At 38.6% G+C, this 22,584-nt stretch overlaps 1 protein-coding gene across 7 annotated transcripts in view; it reads left to right on the top strand.

Annotated features, from left to right (window-relative positions):
* ST7 (suppression of tumorigenicity 7) overlaps positions 1–22,584 on the top strand; it is a 154,637-nt gene that overhangs the window by 111,244 nt on the left and 20,809 nt on the right. For 5 of the 7 annotated variants that reach the window (XM_049813831.1, XM_049813833.1, XM_049813830.1 and 2 more), the window contains 3 exons: positions 6,689–6,803; positions 16,585–16,657; positions 18,203–18,305. In XM_049813831.1, coding sequence (XP_049669788.1) covers positions 6,689–6,803; positions 16,585–16,657; positions 18,203–18,305 — 291 coding nt within the window. Of the gene's footprint in view, positions 1–6,688; positions 6,804–16,584; positions 16,658–18,202; positions 18,306–19,341; positions 19,486–22,584 lie in introns of all 7 variants that reach the window. The other 2 variants (XR_007507644.1, XR_007507643.1) reach the window with 2 other exon arrangements.

Below are 22,584 nucleotides of genomic sequence, written 5' to 3'. Positions count from 1 at the left end.
TCTGTCTCTCCCAAATACTTCTGTGCTTGAGACAAGGGTTAGTGAGTCAGATTCTTTGGCTTGTGTTACACAGGTCAGGTTAAGCAGACTGCTCTGCCTTGACTGGGATTCTAGCTTTATTAACATCTGTAGAAGTTATTTAAAGTACTATTTATTAAAATTTGAAGGAAAAATACTTCTTAGTTAAACGAGGCCAAGAGTTATCTCATAAATTTTAGAAGAGTGCTACTCTTGTGAATGGTGACATTTGCCAATCTCCACCACAGAGCAGTATCCTCAGTTAATTCCTGTTCTGACACACAAGCACTGCAATAATAGCAAGTGACAAATGCTGGTTTTAACATTTCCATATGTCTGTATATTCAAATGTGTTTTTTTCTGTCACAGGATTCACATGTTATGGGTAAGTTGGAGGGGTAGTTGGAACATCCCTCATTTGAATGGGCTCTTAAACAACATGGAGACTCCTGTGATTCCCCTGATGGGGTTTATTCCTTCCCTTTACCTGCACGTGACTCAGATCTCTCACTTTTTGTCATGGCTGTGATCCTGCACAAAACCCTCAAAAACTAGAAATTTGATGACTGCTGCCTAAACCTTATAATGTTTCTCATATAAATTATGGGTTTCCAGCGTTGCGATTCTGTTAGATAGAATGTAGTCTTAGAATATAGTCACATAGTCTTGTTAGGAGCCCTGGTAACTTGGACTTCTTTTTGTCTGCCCTCTTGCATCACTCCATGTTCAGGAGCTTTGTATTGTCCTTTAATTATGCTCTTTCATCTCTCTGGAATCTCCTAGTTCATTTTTGAGCTATTAGATCATTTCCTCACTTTAATTTCATTTAAAAATCTACTTCTAAAAATATGGCAAAGTTTCTGCTAAAAGTACTTGGGGATGATGCAAATAAAGGAATGTTTTTTAAGAGAGCTATGAATTATGACTTTATTTTTATGCTTTGTAAAGTTACTAATCTTTGATGTAACAAACATTAATTTATCACTTACTACTTTTATGTGATGTGATTGTTCAGTAGTAAATGCACATCTGGAACAACTTGCACTCTTCTGGTTTCGTGCCACATCTGCCTTTAAAATTCTCTTTATTCCTGAAATACATGCATTTTTACAACACAGTCCAAATAACAGCATTTTCATAATTATACTCCTTAAAGAACTCAAGTCATACTCTGAAGGCTTTAATCCTCCAATTAAGAGAGAACATAAAGGCTGCATGTTCTAGCATATTTCCTTAGAGTTTGCATATTTGGTAAGATATTTTTCACTTTATTGACTCATTGTTAATCCTACATTAAAGAGAAATCATTTTATCTGAATATTATGGAGCACTAGGACTAAACTTATATTTGGCAAATTAAAAACAGAATGTCAGCAAATTTTATACCTGTGCCATCCCACAGTTAGTGTAAACTAGATTCAGGTCTCTTTTCTGACACTCTGAAGTTCAACCATTAGATGACATGTCAAATTCCCTGAATTCCACACATGGATGAAAATATATGGATCCTACTGCTAATAGTTTCCAAGCTCCAAAAGAGCAGGATCTGGCAGATTTGGCTTCTTAGCTTCTATCCTCTGAGCTGTGAAAGAGTAACTGCGGAGCTGCTTCCAAACGAAATAGTGATTATTTGCCAAAAGGAATGCGGCACACAGAGAAATGCATTAAATGACAGAATCCTACTTTTGCTGTAATTAAGCAGAATTTTAATTTGTGTAGGTCCAGTGTATTTCAGATCATTTTTCAACTCCGAGAGCTATGAGAGCGTCTGTTTACATCACATGAATCCCACTCACATTGAGACTACACTAGAATGAGTTGCACTTTTTAGGACCAGGAGTTAACCTAATTTTTAAGCATCTGACATTGTTATCAGAGCCTTTTTGTGTGCTAGCCTTAGTCTGCTGACAAAGTTTCTTCCCTTCTGTCCTTGCCGGGTGAGCTGGCCAGGAGTAAAACTTAAGCAGTAGTGTATCTTATTAGACATCAGAAAGTCAACGTGAAGTGACATGTTGCAAATGCCTCAAGCCCAGGGTAAGCTTCAGTCAGAGCTTAGACATCTGAAAGCTCAGCTGTAGACAACAAAGCCCGCAGAAATGGAAGTTTCTGTTTTTCTACTCAGAAATGGCTTGGAGTTTTGCCTTTTCTACCTTTTCAGTTCACAGTTATTACGGATATACCAGAAAGCAGTTTATGCAAAGCACTTGTGAAAATAACAGTGCTGTCCATACTGTGTGCTTCATTCTTCAATGGTGGTGGGCAGTTGCACCTGGAAGATGGCAGCCTCACTCATTCCTCTTCTAGGAGACAGATTTTACCGTTTCAAATACGCACTGTGGGAACAGATACGCTAGGAATTAAGTTTGTAACAGTTCAACTGTTTGCATTGAATTTCCCTTGTTTGCTTGTTGTTGTTGTTTCTTCATTTTAAGCTGAATTCGCTTTTCATATTTATCGAATGCATTCAGTTGAATACATTGATCTAAAAATGTTTTTGTTTGTTTGTTGAGAAGATATGAGTATAAGCAGCAATGAATACACTGCCTGTAAAATATGTGACCATGCATACAGCTGTAATGCAAATGGAGAATGAATGTGTCAACACCAGGTTATATATAAAATCATTGATTTATCCACCTCTGTATTCCCTTGAGTCCCATGGTCTAGTCGTAGGCATAAGCTGTAGTTTAAAGTGGTTTTCTACACAAATAATGTATCATTGCTAACGGATGCATGATGTTAATGTCATCACAGGGAGAATAACGGATGCAACACTTAAAGCTACATTCCTTAAAAATGTTTCAAAAATCAGATCTAAATGAGAAAATACTGACGACTGAGATATTCTCAGGGAAGGGAGTTCTCTTCATTAAAATGTTCTTTGGGAGATAAAACTTGTTCTTCATCCAGTAAATCAGATTTGGATTTCCTTGTACCATAAAGCATATTTTGTGATCATCATGTTTTCACGTTGTTCAGAAAACCATTGAACCTACGCCCTGCAATCTGGACTGGGGTGAGTCTGGGAGTACGGCCCTCCCAGGACTAGTGATAAGATATCCAATTGTGTCAGACTTATTTCCAGAATTTTTTCTGTGAGCTTATACTCCCAAAATATTATTTATCTAAAATAATTAAAAATTATTAGTTATCTGCAAAAGCTATTTGCACTATACCTAACAAATGTTTCAATGAAAAGCAATTCCACTTTCTACATATGTATCTATTTCCCCCCAAATGTGCAGAGCAATTAGAGCAGAATATGGACTAACCGAGCCCCAGGTCTGAATTTCATCAGTAGAAAGTATTTTGACAAATACAAGTTCGAAGTAAAATCCTTGTGAACATAGATTTGGTATGATATGTTCAATGGCTGTTTGAACACCCTTATATTGTAAGGAGGGAATGCATTCATAGCCATGTGGTGTCTTTTTTCCTATGGTATAAAAATAAGCTTTGCTCAGTGGAGCACAGCTCTTTCATACCAGCTGAGAAACCAACTAACTGGAATTCTAGAAAGAAACTTTCAGTCCTAACTAGTGTTTATGTAAAAAGCTGTAGTGGCTCAGGTGAGAAATCTTGAGTGCTGAATTTGATGACTGTTTCTTGATATCTTAAGGTGTGGAGAAAGATGATAACAGAGCCTCTTTTCTTGAAGTGCAATGCTTGCCACTCAAATGAAAGCATTTGTCAGGTTACAGTAAAGACGTACAGAGAATTAAGATTGATAAGCAGAGGGAAGTCTGTGCCTCTTAAACTAGAGTCCAGATTAGAGCTCGATGCTGTACGGGTCTGGGGAACTTGAGGGTACGTTTTTCATCTTGTGTTCAGGGGTAATGTGCCCATCTTTACATCTCTGTGTGGAGTATGAGCCAGCCTCCCTCTCCATCTACTAGGGAGGGGAGGAGAGCAGGCTCACGGTCCGCTCTCCATTGCTCCTTAGCATGACACAGTATTCGCCTGCCTGACCATCCAGCAGGCCTATGTTGCAACCTTTGTGGCCTGGTTTTTTTCTTCCCCAGTGTTTGCTTTCGCTGCGAGGCCTAAAAGATGACCTGTCGTAATATTCTTCCATTTAAGTGGCTTTACTTTCTGTAAAGTTTCTCAAATAACAGATTTTTACTGTGACTGAAATTTATTTGCAGTGAAAACTATATATTCTACATCCTGAGATCACAGAGAAATGAGTTCATGTCCTCTCTTCTTTTCCTTTTAATAGCAAATGGGCTCTTGTTTATGCACAGTCAGTGTTCGAGTAGCTGAGGTGTTTTATTTTTGTAACTACAATATCAACTGAGAGAAGTTGGACTTCTTAATGTTTGACCTTTCACAGGTGAAACCTTTATTAACACTTGTCAGTTTGGAGACCTGGCAGTCCAGACAGTGACCTTTATTCTACTGCTGTCTTAGGCAGGGTTTATCACTCTGACAGAACCTAATTAAAATAAGAAAAAATAATCACTGAGTGATGTCAGTGAGAAACGGAGGACCAGAGTAAGAGCTTTTACTGGCTACAGTACCTCTATAACTAGCTGCAGCTCTTCCCTTTTCTTCACTGATGGAGGGAATGTTATTCTGCCAGCCATTTTTCATTTCCAATGGGCAGGGATAATCTTTCTTAATCCCTTGGAGGGGTTTCTTTGCAATATGTTCATTCTGAACTTTAAATCACTATTTACATAGGGCCAGATTCTGTCATGCTTTTTTCCTGCCAAATAGTAGCTTCCTCTGTTAAAAATGCAATAGTGAGTAAGGACACGAATGAAGAGAAGTAGGCTCTATGTTGGATCCTTAACTGATGAATCCAACTATGTGAATTTTCACCTGCAGTTATTTTTCTTCATGAGCAATGACTTAAAACTTTTTATTTTATTGTCAAATCCTTCCACTTAACCTAGATGAGCACCAAGGCCTGTGGTCCCATTTTTTGGATAACTGGAGAGAGAGAGAAAAGCTTGCAAACTGTGCAGTTTTGTTTGTGTTCTTTTTCACAGGTTCAGCTCCTACCATTGAAACTAGGAGCTTTATGGCCATCCCCATGCCACTAGCATAAAAAATTCAGTGAGCTCTTTCAGCTGCTGTCTCAGTGATCATGATTCTTACCAGAAATTTATGTAATTAGTTAAACAAAACACTGCTGCCCTTGCCTTTGATATTTTAATAATCCTCAAACTGCAGGAAAGTCACTACTGTCCAGATAGCCAAATTTAGACAGACTTATCCCTTGAGGTCAGAATAGTTCTTACATTAGCTTATGCCAGACCATTAACACAAGGAAGAAATTCTCTGCGCTTTGCATCTCTGTTTACCTGTTAAGGTATCTTAATTAACAGAGTGAAGAAGCTCTAGTGCGTTACCTGTTTCTCATTTTCTAAAGTTCTTGGTGAACCCCCACCCCTCTTGTTTCAATCCTGGCTTATTTTTGTTTATGTTACCTGTTTGTGAGCTTAAGATTTTCTGGTTCTCACCAGTTTCTCTATTTATATCTTTAAAGATAGGTATATTAAGTGACAGAGTTTTCAGGTCCAGCTTAGTATTTTCAAATTGAGCAAGGCTGACTTTGTATAATTTTCTTTACTTGGCTTGTTATAGTATTTTTGTTCTCATAAACCATCTCAGAGAGATTGTAAATGATAGTGCTCCCCTCAAAGTTCCTGAAGAACAGCAGTAGTATCAGCTATCCTAGTTCTACATTGTGTGGGACCTTTTTCTGCTGAATGTACATCATGCAGTTAAGGTATAACAACCATAAAGAGGACACAAGGAAGCAAGGATCTTTTAAGACTTCAGTTTTTTAGAGAATCACTCTGACAATAAAAAATATTATTTAATCAATTCTGCAGTAAAAAAACATGGATGCTTCTCATAAGCATGGCTTCTAAAAGGAGATGCAATAGAATATCAGTTTCAGTCATTTGAATCTATGCAGACATGGAAACTGAGGATGTCTAAGAACAAATCCCTGGTATCTCTCAAAGGGTTAGTTCGTAAAGTAAAGGCACTTACATGTAAAAGGATTAGATTATTTTAACTACACATTTCATGTAGTTTGTCATACAAGATGGAGTCTTTAGTTATAGTGTTAGATTTGTATAAACTTTACCTTTCCTATTGATGCTGCCTTTTCTTTCTTTTCTTGGTTTTTTTGCGGGGGGGGGGGGGGTGTCATATTGGCCACAATTGCAGTTGTGTTCTAAAGTATCCATGATTGCAAATGCTAATATCACATACTTGATAATATAGTTGCATATATGTAAGCTTCTCTGATTTGATTCTATTCTGATTTTTTTCAATGTATTTTCTGTTTTTCCTACTAATATACCAGAGAGGTGCTGGATTACTTACTACTGATATACAGGAGCTCCATTGTTGTTCTTTTCCAGTACAATAAGATAACTCACCTTCACTTTGAAGAAACCTGTTAATTGAAGGAGAGTTACATATTCAGGCAGCTGTGTTCTTGGATTTGACTAATTACATCCCATGCAAACCTGACCCAGTGTCCACTAAGAGCTCAGAAATTTCTGAGATAATAGTGAACTCTGGGCAAGAGCCAAGGACAAGGGAAACTGAGGGGTTTTAACTTCGTGTTGGTTATTTCAGTGCATTTTGAACAAGAAACCCTTTTCCATGTTAATAATCTAACCCTTTCATATGTTATTGATTTTAGTTGATGAAGGAGTTTCCTCTGCTCAGCATGTTCAACATCCATGAAAACCTGCTAGAGGCTTTGTTGGAACTGCAAGCGTATGCAGATGTCCAGGCAGTCTTAGCGAAGTATGATGGTGAGTTCATATATATTTATATTTTCTTTATATGCTACACACAGAAGCAATGTTTCTAAGTCAAACCCTTTAAATTTAAGGTGATTGGCACGAGCTTCATAGGTCGCCTTACACAGTCCTTAATCCAAAGATTAAACATTGTGCATTTTTTCTGCCAACCCATGCTTAATTCATGGTACAGGGTAATGTAGGGTAATGGACCTCACTAACAGCTCTTCAGTGCTTTCTTTGCTTTCTGTGGATGTTTAAAGAACAACTATTTAGGTTCTGCAGACTTTTTATTGCATGCTATTCAAACCTTGTCTGAAGAAAGAATTATCAGTTCCCTTGTGGACTTTTCTATGAATGTTGACTTAATAGCATACAAGTACTTTGCAAACATTAATTGATTTAACTTCACAGCAGTCTAGTGAGTAGCAGACTTCATGTCTTATGGGGAAAACTTGGAAAGCTCAGAAGACTAGGTGAACTTTTCACGTTAATTTTCAGTATTTTTCAGTAATCATTGGTTTATGCAGCATTTCATCACTTTTTACATTCAAATTGTAGCTTCTGCTGACTTCAGCTCTACCCCTTTGAACTTGAATTCAAGATACCAGTGTCTCAAACGGAGAAAGGACAGAGTAAGAAGCACCAACTGGCATACATTTTTTTAGTTTCAGTTACATGGGTTTTCCTTGTATTGTGTAAAAACTTTGTGACAGAAGCAGGATACAATTCTCTTGAGCAGCATTCATCAACCTGCACAGTGCCACTCTTCATCCTCTTTCTACAGACCCCAGCTTACTCACTATCCACATTCCAAGTTCTGCAGTAAGTGAATCAGGAATCGTACAGCTATCGGTTTCCTGTTGTGTTACTACACAGTCCTCATTCATCCTCAGAAAAGTCTCATTCTTTGCACTGGAGTATGGCAAGGGCGTTTATGACAGGAATATTAATGTAATCATGTAACTAAAAATGAGATCATAACACACATGAATCAAATAGCTGAATCAAGTGAAACTGGCGCCTTAATTTTGATGTTTCTTAACTCTTCCTCTAGGTTGATCTTGTAGCCTTTAAAATGTTCTTAATTACTAGTTCTTTCAGCCTTTCTGGTGTTCTTTGAAAAGAGATTTTAAGGCTTGTAACTTGCAAAGTTTTTGAAAATATAGATGGACATCATTTGAGATACTGTTGTATAAATGGCTATCACTATGGGCTCTGGAGCCTATATCCACAGTGCTTTGGCCACTCTTTCTCTTTGATTCTTTAATGGAATTAGCATCTTTTCCAGCCTGTCCTTAGTTGATCTTCTGAATTGTCTACTGAATTGTCTTCCACTTCTCTTTTGCATGGTCAGTTTCAGCTTCCTGTTGCTCCCAGTTCCTACCAGAGGCTTCTTATTCAGCCAGTACTGCTCATTCCCAATTCCATTCTTCTGCCTCTCCTAACTACTTATCCTATCCCAGTCTTCTCTTCAGGGCAGTGATGGTCATAATACACCTCCTCACCCACTTTCCAGCTCCTGTCTTATCAGGCATCTTTTCCATCTACCCTTTTCTCTGTGGCTTCTGCCTCCTCTTCATTTGACATTCTCTGCTGCATTGCCTGGGTGCCTGGGCTCATCTTGCAACTTAGGAAATTAAGATAAATTTTAATGAGGCTAGCAATAGACCATTGGCTTGATACTAACACAATCATCCTGCCAAATTTGAGACCCCTGCAGTAGACTGTGGCAGAGCTGAGGTTATTTAACAAAAGATAAATAAGCAGCTGATTACAGGCAACATTAGTGATATTCACTGTTACCAGTCCAGCCTGGAATGTTTTCAACTCTTTCTGGAGTTAAGTCATTCTAAGCAGAGATCAAAATATCACCCAGGCCCTTGAGTACTGCCATCCAGTAGCAGTAATGACTCTGGGAGAGATCTTGGTTGTGCTTAGTCTGGTTGAAGAAATCTCCAATTAAAGTGGTAATATCAGCATCTTTCTTGTAGCTCTTGTATTTCAGTAATTCCTGTGACACAGGTTTAGACCCCCATGGACTTTATTTTGGCATGTTAAGAAGCAAGTAAATAGAAAGGCCCATTTTTATGCCCCAGGCACCACAGGATGTTGGCACCCTTATGTCTTTAATGTAGTTATGAGATAATAGTCCTGGGAGATAGCAGAACTATGACAGAACAGGGAGTTAAGCCGTGCCCTCCCAAATCTCGGACTAAACTCCTGTGCCAGCTCTATTTTTGTATACTAAAGGAGTGATCCCTAGTTTTAAACAATACCATGGTGGCACTTGGTGTCATGGAAGTTGATAAAACTTGAACGTGCATTTTGTTTTCTTGAAAGCATCTGATAGAGTCAAAACTGAGGTCGTAAATGTAACAAATGAGGCTTTTCAAAATAAAACTCTTCTTACTTTGTCTGTTTGGACCCATGCAGTTTCAACTCATGCTTTGCCATATATAAACAAAGGTGTGTGTATACACTAGGTATGCACAAGGACTCAGCAAACACAGGCTTAACCAGTATAACCCTTACAGTTCATGAGTCTCAGAAGGCCCATCTCGGGGAGTCTCAGCTCATTTTAGAACTCATCAGCTTCATGTGTTGTAAGATTTATTGGAATATAAAACAATGAACTCATATACTTTCCTATCTGCAGTTTCTGCAGGTCCCACTCCACTGCCTTTTTTTGACTAAGACCGAACCTGATTTATTGTATTTTGATAACATATGAACAAATTATTTCCTTGAACAGTCTGCCCCCACCCTGGGCTAAAAAGTTGGATCACATTATGCGAAACCTCAGCCTCTGCAAGCAGACACAGTTCTTTACCAAAAGCCATGTGTTAAATTGTGTTTATATTATGTACCTGGCAACAGAGCTGATGTCCATACTCATTATTCATGGAAAAAGGGCCTCATTAGTGGGACAGCATGCACTGTTGCTGAGCTACATCATTATGGTTTCAGAGTTCAGTGTCTGTCAATGGAGTGCAGATGACCTAAATACTGTTGAATTCTGAAAAGATTTTTGGCTCTGATTTAACTCATATCCATGTTATTTACAGCAGAAATAGTTATGGCTGCTAAAGAGACTGTTCTTGATGGAGTAAGCTTCTGGTATTCATAGTAGATAAAGTTTCTCTGCTCCTCTTGCCTTGCTTTTTAAATGGATTGTTTTCCAGTAGAGTAGGTCTGCTTGTTGTGGTGCTTAGAGCAAATGATTTTTTAACTTTCCTGGGCAGCCAGTTGCTTTGATTGTTATTATCTGGTAACCTGGGCACTGTGTGAAAACTCAGACCTTTCTGGGAAATGAAAGTCAGATTTAAAAAGAATGGATGCCTATGTATTTAGTCATAGTGATGCAATGGTTCCTCCCTAAACCTGTCCTTGCTTTCCTTTTTTAAAATGTTTTCCAGTGAGACTATAAGCCTTCTGGTTTGCAGGAGGAACACCTTATACAGATTCCCCTTTCACTTATCCCCGTGCAAAGAAGGAGAAAGACCGTGTCACCATGTAGACAGAATCCTGAATTCAGAGTTCACTTGAGAAGATAATTTAGACCAAAGGATACATAGAAAGAAAGTGGGTTTTAAATACAAAAGGTCTCATTCTGCTCTAGGCAATGATACTTTTTTATTTGGTAACAGCTTACTTTGAAGAATCCTACTTTAATGTCAAATCAACATGCAGGCCTTTCAAGAAACACTTTAGAAACAGCGTCGTCTTTGTCTTGGAATACTTTCAACTTAGTGAAATCCAAACAGTTAAATTAGAGAAATTAGTTCTCTAAAATGTAGCCTGTTCAGGGCTAGTTCTCTTTCTCCAGTCCCCCTCTGTCCAATTTCTTCTTGTCCTTACAGATTTATGAATGGGTAAATTCTATTTACATTGAACTTGAAGACATTTCTTTTGTAGAGAGTTGCAGATTGATGAACCAATTGCATGGAGTTTTCAGATATATTAGCTATGGTCTCCGGGGTTTTTGTGTATAATGTATTTGAGTTCACAGCTCCCACTCCATCAGTTTCGTTACTTGCCATGATTATGTTTGGTATTTTTGAGCAGATGTTCTACCTGGTGGAGCTAACTGGGTAGATGTTCTAAGTGAAAGAAAGGATTTTCTTCTGAGTTAAAGATGTAGCAAGTGGCAGTATGGAACCATTACCTCATGCACACTGTTTTATAATCCTTTTGTTTCTTTGAAAGAGAGACCTTAAGAGAAGGTTCCTTTTAGTTAAGGTCATACCAAAGCCTAGTCTACCTTCTCCAAGAGACACAAATCAGGTAAGACCTCTAGTTTGTGTAACACAGTATCTAGTTTGTCTTTTTTCCAATTACATCTTTTTCAGCTTCTGCTTCTAAGAACTGGTTTCTTTCCTCCATGCAAAAATCACCTGTCACTTCAACTAGGTCTCTGCATCAGTTCTGTGTCTGTTCATACCATCTGGTCTCTTTTTTTGCCATGTGATTCTGTGAGGTTTTTTGTTTCTCCCGCTTGTGCAAAAGCACAAAAAGTCTAAACTAATTATACTAATCTTGTTCTTTCTTATCTCCTATAGGAGAAATTATTCCTTCCCTTCTATATGCATTTAGGATTGAACTTGGTCAAATCAAAGGGGCTGACACCTGCCTGGTCCCTGAGATACGCATCTTAGCAACAGTTGCATATGAAGTGTTCACAACCAGCAGTGACCCTCAAAATCTTTACATAACTGAAGAGTTTAAGTTTTAGTTGTGGTCATGGCAAAATAAACACTTTTTGTTTGTGCTGAAATCTTTTTCCCATCCTATCAAGGGACCAAAATCCAGGCCTTAACATACACAGTGGCTATGTGTTTGTGTTTGATTGGGGCGTTTCCCACCACTGAGGAAGAAATGTCAAAAGTAGAGAGAATCGGAACTGCTTTATTTTGCAAGCACAAAGTAAGCGTTAGATCATTGTGTTCATAGTTTTGCTCCTTCCAGCATGTTTTCTACCACCTTTTGTGGAAAAACGCAATGACTATTGTCATGGGAGATAATACTACAGGATATGAGATCTTTTTGACAAAGTGTTTTTCCCCTGATGTTCAGTTCATATATTGAATTCCATCGCATTACCCTTGCTTTTAACCATTTGTATCAGCTTATTCCTTAATGTTTGTGTCTTTATAGATGACTGTGTCTCTCTTCTGTCATCACTGATCCAGCCCGCACATACTTATTTGCTAGAACACTTTCAATCTTTCCCATAAGCAATTCTTCCTACCACCTGTGCAAGAGCTGACAATCTAGCCTGCAGGTGCAGAGAACTGGGGGAGTTCTGTGCTGACAGGGCAAGTGTTGGCCTATCACTTAAACACTATCTACAGACAGGCTGAGGGAGAGAAAATCAGAGCTGGGGTTCACCCCCAAGCCATAGCACAATATGTGTCCTGTATTCCACCATTTTTTGTTTTGCCTCTTTGCATAACTTCTTCCAGTTTGTTGATACACTTTCAGTTACATATTTGGAAGTATGTGAATGATTCCAGCAGCTTAATGTAGTCTCTCTCCAGTGCTATATGAAGAAGAACTAGCAGTTTGACTGGAAGAATCTTACTGTGCAAATTATGGCCCCAGATTTTCAGCTTATTTTCAGCAAATCCTTAAGTCCTATTAATGTTGATAACACTGTTCACCTATCTGAAGTTATGCCCATAGAAATCTGTAATGTTGACTTGGGAATAACATACACTTTGGCGTCAAAATAGGGAATAACTTCTGATTAGTGACCTAGGTTTTGCATTTATTAATGACTAAAGCAATTGCAACATGCCTGTCTCTTAACGTTTAGCACCTTCTGATGACTTAGACAGCGATGTTGCACCAGTCCATATCCAGATTCATAATTTCTTGGTTTAGTTGCTATTCTGTAAGAACAATAGATCCCATGACCTATTTAGGTGAAATATGGGATATTCTGGATATGTAGTGGAGAAGTAGTGATATTATGGTTACAAGTCTCTATCCATAGCATCTTTCCATTAGTTCACTCTCACAAGCAACTGCTTAAGAAGGAAATGATCAGTAAGAATTCACTTTCCCAACCCTCCCCATGGCTGACTGGGGCTAATTGAAAGAAAATGCTCATAAATTAAGTCTAGACTATTTTGTATTCTGTTTAAAGATACAAGCAATAAGGAAGAAGGAGAGCCTTTTTCAGATTGATACATTGGTTCTTATTAGACAAAAATGTCCTGATGGTTTTGACAACAGATTAGCAGTCACATCTTTCAGCACATTGTGGGAGCTCCACAAGTAATCGCAGGAGGGTGGGAAACAGTATATGTGAAGATATTTTGCCAGATGGCTCACAGAGCTAGACACAGTCATTTTTTAAAAACTTCACTTTGGTTCCTGACAGAGGATGTATCTCCTAGGGCTAGTTCAGACTTGATTCCCTTGCTAAATTCAAGTTGTAACCAGACATAATTGTTTTATGCTTTTCTCTAAAATCAAGGGTCCAGTTTTGGATATGAAGCCTAAATTGTATGAGGATTTTAAAGCATTGTAGTGATCTGACGACAATATAGCAGAACCAAATACTTATGGTCTAATATGGAGAAAAAAAAAGCAAAACACTTTTGGAGGGAAGCGGGCATGGACCTGCTGAGGGCTATCTCCACAGCAACATAAACATGAACATTTGTATGTATTTCTTCCATTGCCAAGGGACTGTAGGTATTATCCTCAAATAATTGCTGCTTGCTCATTAGGAGCATAGTACTGGAAGAGGCCTCCTGGGTGAGTCAGGTCCCCCGCTGTTGCATTTACTACATGATATTACCCCTTCCATGATCTGAGCAAGCTCCGTCCTAGAATTAGCTATTTCGTTTGACCTGCTATTCTACCTGGAAATCTGCCTCAAACATTCATTTCTGAGAAACCTTCTTATAATCTCCAGCCTAAATTTAATTCTGAACTGTTTATTCTTGTGCCAACATCCTCCTTTACCTAAGCAGCCTTTTCCTTTCCTTGCAGGTATTCATAGGGAACAGCTGTATCTTCTCTCAGACTTTATTTCATTTGGATTGTTACAAAAAGAATCCAGTCTTTCTGTTTGCTTTTGTTGTTCTTGACCATGGGTCATCAGATTTGAACACAACATTCCTTGAGAAATCCCGTTTCTTCTGCAGGAATGACTCAGGTGGTGTACCTGAGCCTTACTTCACTTCATCACATTTTCCTTCTTTACAGATGCCAGCACTTCACTGTGGAACATCCTGCAATCTATATGCACAGATGTTTCCGGCTCAGGAGCATTTACTGCCTAGTAGAACATACTGTTTTGTGATATGGTGTTTCGTTTTAGTATATAATCCTGTATCAAGCTCAGTTCCTACTGTATGATAGTTTAATCTCTTAGCCAAGAATTGTAATAATCCTCACAACTTGGTCCATGCAACTTCCGCTGAACATTCTCCATTCAAATATCAACGATCTGATGCAGAAACTAGCCTTTATACATGTGGTTAGAGGTTTTTATATGTTGAGTGGTCTCATTGTTTAATCTCATGGCTTGTGTATTAATGGCTGAATTGCCATTTTCTTGCTGTCAATCTGGCTTTGGCTGGCATACCTGCTTTCTTTGAAGTTGAGCAAGCAGCTTTCATCAGCTTAACAACTGTTTTTCCTCGGCTACATCAGTTACATGCTCCAGACTTCTTGTTTCCTCCTAGTTTTCAGCTCCTTCAAATGGATAGAAAAGCAAAGTGTTGCTTTTACTGCATTATTCAAAGAAGTCTAGGCAAACATTCTTTTCTTGGTCCTTTTTTTATATGTGGAGTTTGCCTCTTTCCTGGGAAAATGTATTTCCAGGGACTTGTAGGCAGACCTCTTGTTTTGTGTCATTCATGTAAAATTTTGTAAAGGTCAGATCCTGAAACAATGTTACTGGGTTTGAACTGATGCAGGGATAAATATTTTCTGTGAAGTAATGGTGGCTTGATGGCCCAGAGAAACACTTACAGGTAAGGTGAAAATAAATGTATTCTATTGGCCAATTGAAAACCTTATAAATGACAGCACATCATTGGTTTTCTTGGTGGGTTTTTTTTTTCCCTTTTCCCTTTCCCTACCTTATGATTTGATGAATAAGATTTATACTGAAAGACAGAGACCAGTATGTTCTGAAAAAGGTCATTTCTGTTTACTGGAAATAACTTTTAACTCGTAATATTAAGGAAAACCTCATATAAGCAGAGTTATTGGAAGGTGCTTATAAATATTTTCTCCTCCTGTCATTGAAGATGTGCTCATGTCTGTGTCTGTAGCTAGCTTCTATTAGTGGAGTAATTAACATATCTTATCACCCAGACTGCTTTGCATGCTGTTGATTTTAATTACTTTAGTCACTACAGTTACATACTCCAGTGAAATTTTAGTTGGAATATGTTATAGGGGAGCCTCCAACAAGATCTTTACATCTCATACTTGAAGTGCAAGTGCATCAAAAGACAATAGAGAGGATTTAACAGGTAGCATTTTCAAAGTACCTCAGTCATTCTGGCAACGTTTTCTGTCTAACAGAACAACGTTCTGCTTGGTTGCTTGGTTGTTAGTAAGTGAAGGATAGTGACTGCTGAGATATGACTTGCTTGTCATCTTTAACTCCTTTTGGGAGCCTTGTCTTGCAAGGCACTGGGGTTCCGTAAATCACAAGTTTCTCTTAACCCTAAAGTTACTGAGATCTATGGTAATTTTGTCTATCTGTTCAACTTTAATGACAAACTGAGGGATAGATAGTTTCTTAGAACAATAGTCAGATTAGCTGCTCTTCACTTTTACGGTGGGCCTACTCCAGTGCCTTGTGTTTGCTGTGCTGTGTATTTGCTATGCTGTGTATTTGCTGTTTACTGTAGGAAGCTATAATATTGCAGTGTGCAGAAGTGTTTGCAGAATCCAGCCTTTAGTGGGGGGTGGGGGTTTTTTTTCATTTAGCTGTAATCTTTAACATTTTAATGCTGGAATATTTCAGTCACTGTATAATATGTGTCTGCTGGGTAGATTACTAGTGTGGAAGTCAATTTTTCTCTGTAACAGTGCAAACAAATCTATAACTCAAGTCTGTTAAGCAGCATTTCTCTCTACCTTTTGGATGCTTTGTGCCAACCTGCTAGTAGAGAACAGGTATAAATTAAGTTGAACTAATGGATTAAGTCAGGTTTATGGCTTCTGTGTGTCTCTGGAACAGCATAAAATGGCCAGAGACTGGTGACTGTTTTGGTCCAAGATTTCCTTAAGAGGCAGAACACCTTATTTTACTGTTGATCTTTAGCAGCAATAAATCTAATGGCTGTTTGCTTGCAAGTCAAATCCATTATTACTTTAATAGCTGTCTTAACATGTATAGCTGCCACATATTCATATTAAGACAACTGCTTCTGACTGGAAACAAGAAAAGTGAATAAGATAGCCCTCAGCTATTACTTAGATGTTTTGTGAACTAAGGAAAAATTCACGTATTCCAGGTTACCTATACATTTATGTATGAAGTAATTAATTCTTTTATTATGTCACTGTCATATCACTCTTCAAATTAGTTCTCTAATGAACCCAGTTGCTGCTTAAATAGCAGTTCCAGCAGCCATTAACACAGGTTTTAAAATCTGTATATTGGGTACAAGTCCCAAGATCAGAAAGTATTCTGAATTCACATAATAATTTTGCATATGCCATGCATACTCTGAAGTATCAATGAAACACTTTTCTTTCTGCAGACTTTTAAATTTTTTTCTCAGATGTTTACTTTTTTCTTTCTTTTCAACAGATATAAGCTTACCAAAATCAGCAACAATCTGTTACACAGCTGCATTGCTCAAAGCCAGAGCTGTCTCTGACAAGTAAGTGCATAAGAACCACTGTCCAGCAAAATTCCTGTTTTAACTCGAGATTTCTCTTAGCTGAGCCCACACCCTAACAATCTGCTGGGTTAGCAGGAGAATTCAGTCCTGCAGTAAATTTATAAAATTACTTTATATGTAAGAAAAATTTGCAGTGATCAAACAACTGCACTTCAAATATTACAAAAGAAGACAATAAGAGAAATAGTATAAATTCAGTTCTTGTTTCAGTCTTATGTATACTGCCTGGGTGAGCTTTAGCTTCCTAGGCAGTATAATTAAGATGCAACTAAAAGGTGTTGTGTGGCCGAACCTCTTCAACTTTGTATAAACCTGACCACAAAAAGGTAGTAAATCAATGTGGATGCACTGGTAGCAATGTCATTTTACAAGTGCTGTCAGAAGACTGCTCATCTACTTAAATAGCGGCAGGTGGATTTAGCGTTACTATGTCAGGGATACTGAGAGGTAGATGACGTTCATATTTTTAGAGACACAAATATCTGCTCATTCCTGTTACGATTTTCTTTTGGGTCTCAACCTTTCAAGGTGTTGAGCACATCTACTTGATGCCTGTGGACTTGAGAGCACTGGCCTGCTCTGAAAGGGTGCTCAGCTCCTTGTGAGATGGAGCTCAAAAATCCCCATTCTGCTCTCAGATGCCTTCACACAAATCCCAGGCAGAGTTGTGTCTGTGCACCTGAGGGTCGAATGCCTCCCTAAAGATGGAAAGCAAGTAGAGTGGAAAGCCATTTTCTTGACTGACATCCTGACAGTTTTTGCTTTTAAAGTGTATGTACACATCAAGATCTAAGTAATTTTCTTTCATTCTTTTTATCCTGTAGATCGCCAGTACCTACTGCAACATCTTTCCTCCCTACACAGCGACTCCAGCTTGGGAGGGCAGGGCTAAGGTTGTCACAGCTTTCCCTGTGGTGTCTGCCTGCCAAGTACAGCTCTGGAGTTAGCCGTGGGGTGTGAGGTGAGAAAGAGATTGCATGGTCTGGTTTTTCATTCACTGGGGCAGATGATTTGCCCACACTTTGGGCGTGCTACCCTCAATGGTGCTGCGGCCAGTAGACCACCCGCTACTGCTGCTGCATCGTGCTTCCATCCCAACCTGACCCAGGGGCATTGGGTTGGGAACCTCCCTAAAACCTCCCCAAACTTGTTTTTAATAGAAACCCTCCAACAATAATTTGGCATTGGTTTTGGGTTTTTTTTTTTACTTTTCTTTTTTTCCACAATTTCAGCCTTGAATATGCCCCTTAGTAAGGTACCTAGAGCAAATTTAGGTTAGTGACAGAGAAAGGACTGTTTGAACTGACTTTCTGCCATGATTAGATGCAAACATGCTTTCCACTTCTGCTGGGATTTTCATTGGCCTTGATGTAGTAGATCACTCAGTTTCCACTTGCTATGGAAGTTTGGAGAGCATAGGAAATTGACTCCATTTGGTTACATGGGCCCATGTTCTAGATTCCTTTTCTGGCTTTTTCTTACTAGCATTTCTGACCTCATGTATTTGTTTCTTTGCTTTTGTAGATTTTCTCCAGAGGCTGCCTCAAGGCGAGGGCTGAGTACTGCAGAGATGAATGCAGTAGAAGCTATTCACAGAGCAGTAGAATTTAATCCACATGTGCCAAAAGTGAGTATGGAGAAAGCATTGTTGTAGCTATAACGCTGCTGAGGACCTAACTCCTGATTTCTGTGTTAGATTAATGAGTGATGTTGTGGAAGGGGGAGCAAACAATGGGAAGGGAAAGAAGCTGATGGTGTGCATAGTTTTTTTGTTTGGTATTTCACATTCAGTGTCTTCTACTCTGGACCGCGCAACTTGAAGTTTTAGCTGAAGCAAGTCCTCTATGTGAGCAACAATTACATGGTGGATTGCAATAGTAGACACCACCAAATGCTACACTGCAGGACAAAACCATACATAAAGATAGATTATTATTTACAAAACAGCCATTAAAGATCTTCTAGTTCAAAATAGCATGTTTTCTTTGTTTTGATGATTATATGTAAGAATATGTTTTTGGCATGCTATACAAAGGAACCTATGTTTGGAGGTCATGGTGTGCTTCATATAAGTTGCATTAGTAATTCTTTATGCAGCACCCTGTCATTAAGTTCTGAGAATGCAAAGCTCAGAGATGAGGAATTGCTGAGAACTACAAAGTAAGAAAAGGGATTTATGTTCTAATTCCCTAATCCCCTTTCTAGATATGTATCTCAGCAGTAAGCATCTTGCCCAGGGGCTACTAAAGGCTAATATATTTTATTATTTCATCACCTGATACTCAGTATTGCAGTCTGTAGGTTCATTGTAAAGGCAAACCACGGGCAGATGCTTTTTGGCCCTCGGAGATCTGCCTCTGAACCTCCCTCCACAAACCTTTGGACCAGTATTGCCCTTTGAAAGTAAGCAGCCTCCACTGGAGAGCAGAAGACTGGTGTGTGTTAATGTAGGGAGCCTATTCATTAGGTACAACTGAACACCAGGTCTGGTCAAGATAAAGCCAAAACCTCTCCCATATGTACACATGGATTGCAGAAAGTTAATTCTCATGCATTGCAGGAATCAAATATTTTCTCTGTGAACTATATCTGTTATGCCAACCACTAAATAGCATGGTTTAGCTATCTGGAAGTTAGGCTGTTTGTTTAATAAAATCATCTAGACTTCCTCTACAGGCAGTGGAAAGAAGGAACTATCTTAGACATCTCTAGACAGACTTTCCCTCCGAGGTGCCTGTTTCTACATTGACTATGAAAGGAGCAACTATTTTCCAGTAAAAGCCTGATTTTTAGACAACAAGATTTAGGTGAGATGAGTCCCTTTGTATTATTAGCTGATCTTCTATTTTTGTGTCAAGCTGTAAAATGAAAATATGAAATGAACTTTGGTTCCAGCACTGCTTTTGTGGAACTCTGTTTACTTTCTTCGATCCCAATGGTTCTTGCACCAATACAACCATTGATATTTCTCTTCTGCCTGGTTGCCTGTTTAACTCTCTATTCCAGTCCTGTTCTGGGTGAACCTTTCTGAATGTTTTACTGAAGCCCAGTTAGAGTATTCTGTCTTTGCTGTCTAAAAAATTAGATATCTTGCCAAGCAAAGATACCAGTTTAGCCTGTCATGAGCAATCCTTGGGAACCTGTTCCATTTTCCTCACTTAACCTCCATGCATTTGATAATTCTTTCCATCAAAATCTTTTTTAACAGTTTGCATACTAATGATTCCATATTAACACATACTGTTTCCCTCCTCTTTAAATGAATGGCATTGCATTTACTTTTGTTATCACTGGATCACTTAATTCTGAGTGGGAATCTTTTTGCTGTAAGTCAGTTATGTTTGGCCATTTCTGGGACTGGTTCATTCACTGTTGAGGGACAGAGATCATTGGTTGCAGTGGCCTCCACCTCTGTACATGCTCCTAATGTCCGTCTTTCTATTGTCTCCATGCTCTGCACTGCCATGAAATTGAGGCTAAGTCTTCATTTACTTTTTAGCTTGTTCTTTTTCTGCTTATACTTAAGAGCTTGCTCTTCTTTGGTTTGACTTCTTGCAAAATCTACCTTACTGTAAGTTGTGACAGTTGCTCCATAACCGCTGCCATTCCAAACCTCTAAGATCCTGCTTTTCTTGTAGATCGGTACTTTCATTCATCGCTTGTGGCCTCCTTCTCACTAGCCAGCTTCTGTCTAGGTGGCTGTTCAGTGCAAGGCTGAATCTCCTTTCTGACAATTATCCTCATGTGTGAAATGCAGATTGTGTGTTATTTTCAGTACTTTTGATTTAAAGAAATTCCAGTCCTCTTCCTCACTTAAGTTCCTGAGCTTTTCAGTCATTTACATTGTTAGTTGATTCCCTCAGTTTTTCAACGTCTGTCATTTTGAACTGAAAACCTTTGTGAAACATACAAATTATCAGGATAACAAGGTAGTAATGGGAGCAGACTCTAGGGGGTTTTTAGTTCTTATTTTAACATTACAACAGTGTAGCCTAATACAGATTAATATGCAGCACTGCTGAATTCACACTCATTCTTTCTGCTATTAGGTGAAGGATATTAAGGTGGCAAAAATGTATTTTTATTGTAATATCCATACTGCACATAAAATTATACCTCAATTATGATTGAAGTCATATCCAATTTGTTCTTAATGAAATGGAGATAAGTTTTAGCAAGCAGCATCACAAGAAATCTAACAGTGACACAAAATTAATATGTCTTCAAAGCTTCTTTGGGATTTAAACACTAATGAATCTCTTGTTCAGGCTAAGGAAGAAATAAACTACAAAGGTGACAAATTGTTTAAGCATTTGCAAAGTTCCCAGCAGAAGCCTTGAAAGCAGGGAACTGCACTATTAAAGAGCAAAAATGCTTTGACGTGTTTCTGGTTTGTCTCAAAAGGAGATTCTACCATTTTCAGTGCGAATCATTAAAATTTAGAATTATCACATAAAAAGATCATTACTGGATATGCATTTTCAAGACATTTAACTGGAAATAGCATATTTTTGCTAATGAGATCCTGAGACAAAAGGAGTGCAGGGAACACACTGTGAACACACTGAGAGATGCTGCTGAGCTGGATTTAGCAAGAAAGGGACACTGGGTCTGCCGTTGTGACATATTGCAGGTTTATGTAAAACAACCATGGGATTCTTACAATGCTGCTGATTTTTCCCTGGGAGATTATGGCCGGATTGCAGTCCATTGTTCCATAGTGATGTTGCAAAAGTCAGATATACTTCTTACACTTTTGAATGTAATCTAAAGATGTAGGAACCCCTTAAGAAGCAGTAACTTAAAAGTCCCAGATTTCCATCTTTACAGAGAGGTGAGAAACCCTGCAAAACCACCTACCTTCCACATAGAAAGAAGCCAGTGTGTATGCATGGTTCTGTGAGTCTTCTCAGTATGTATGTCATAAATATGTTGGCACACACTTTCATTGATTCTAGTTGACTACGCATCACCTTGGTTTTCTGCACAAAAATGCCTTTTACAGAGACCTAATAGGGCTAACAGTCTTTCTTCAGGCAGCCACCCTTCCAGCAAATAACCTTCTTTTGACACAGGTCTCTTCCATTTTTGAGTACATGTCAATGACAATTTAATTCCCAGAAATCAGTCCATTAAGTCTCAGCCATAGGTGATAAATTCTCATTGGTTTTGGAATTCACTGGAGTCAAGATGTGACATGTGGAGGTACCAGAATTTGGTTTAAGTGAACAAAGGCAATCAGTGCAGCCTGCCTGATCTCTCCAGGAAGCTGGGCAGCTGACCTGGCTGTGCTGTTGCTGGAAGCTGAGCTGTGCAGGGTAAGGCCAGCTCAGGTATGTCAACTGTGATCTCTTTGACTGCAGCAAAAATCAAACCACTGTCAAACTGAAGACATCTCACCTGTAAAAAGGTTTCTGTGCTTGAAAGTGGCTTCATTTTTTAAGCTGTACTAGAAAAATATCTGATAAAGGATAGTAGATCTATCTACAGTTTGACTTGTTTATGTTACTGAAACAACTCAGCTACAGCAAATTCCAGCTTTATACTTTGGCAGAGATTGCCTATGTAAAAAGAAAGCACTTCACCAGGTAGAGTGTTTTCAGGGTTCTTTTTAGTAGAAGAAAAACATAACCAGTAGCAGATTGAAGTCAGCAGTACAGCAGGAAAGAGAACAAAGCAGAGCTGTGAATTTCACTATAAGAAGAGTCACAACAAATTGTATCACTTGTCTGTGAAGTTTTGAATATTTTTTTTCAAACATCTATGTCTTAAATGAGATTCTGTGGATTAGTATCCTTTTGTTTTAGTGTAGCACCATGCACTGTGGAGTTGGTCCCAACCAAATGTTCTGATGCTGTCTGACAACATGCTGCTCAAAAATTTAAGAGTTAAACAAAAAAATTTTC

The sequence above is a fragment of the Accipiter gentilis genome, chromosome 11, assembly GCF_929443795.1.
Source record: "Accipiter gentilis chromosome 11, bAccGen1.1, whole genome shotgun sequence".
In the NCBI taxonomy this organism is placed as follows: Eukaryota; Metazoa; Chordata; class Aves; order Accipitriformes; family Accipitridae; genus Astur; species Astur gentilis.
This window is presented reverse-complemented; position numbering and strand designations above follow the sequence as displayed.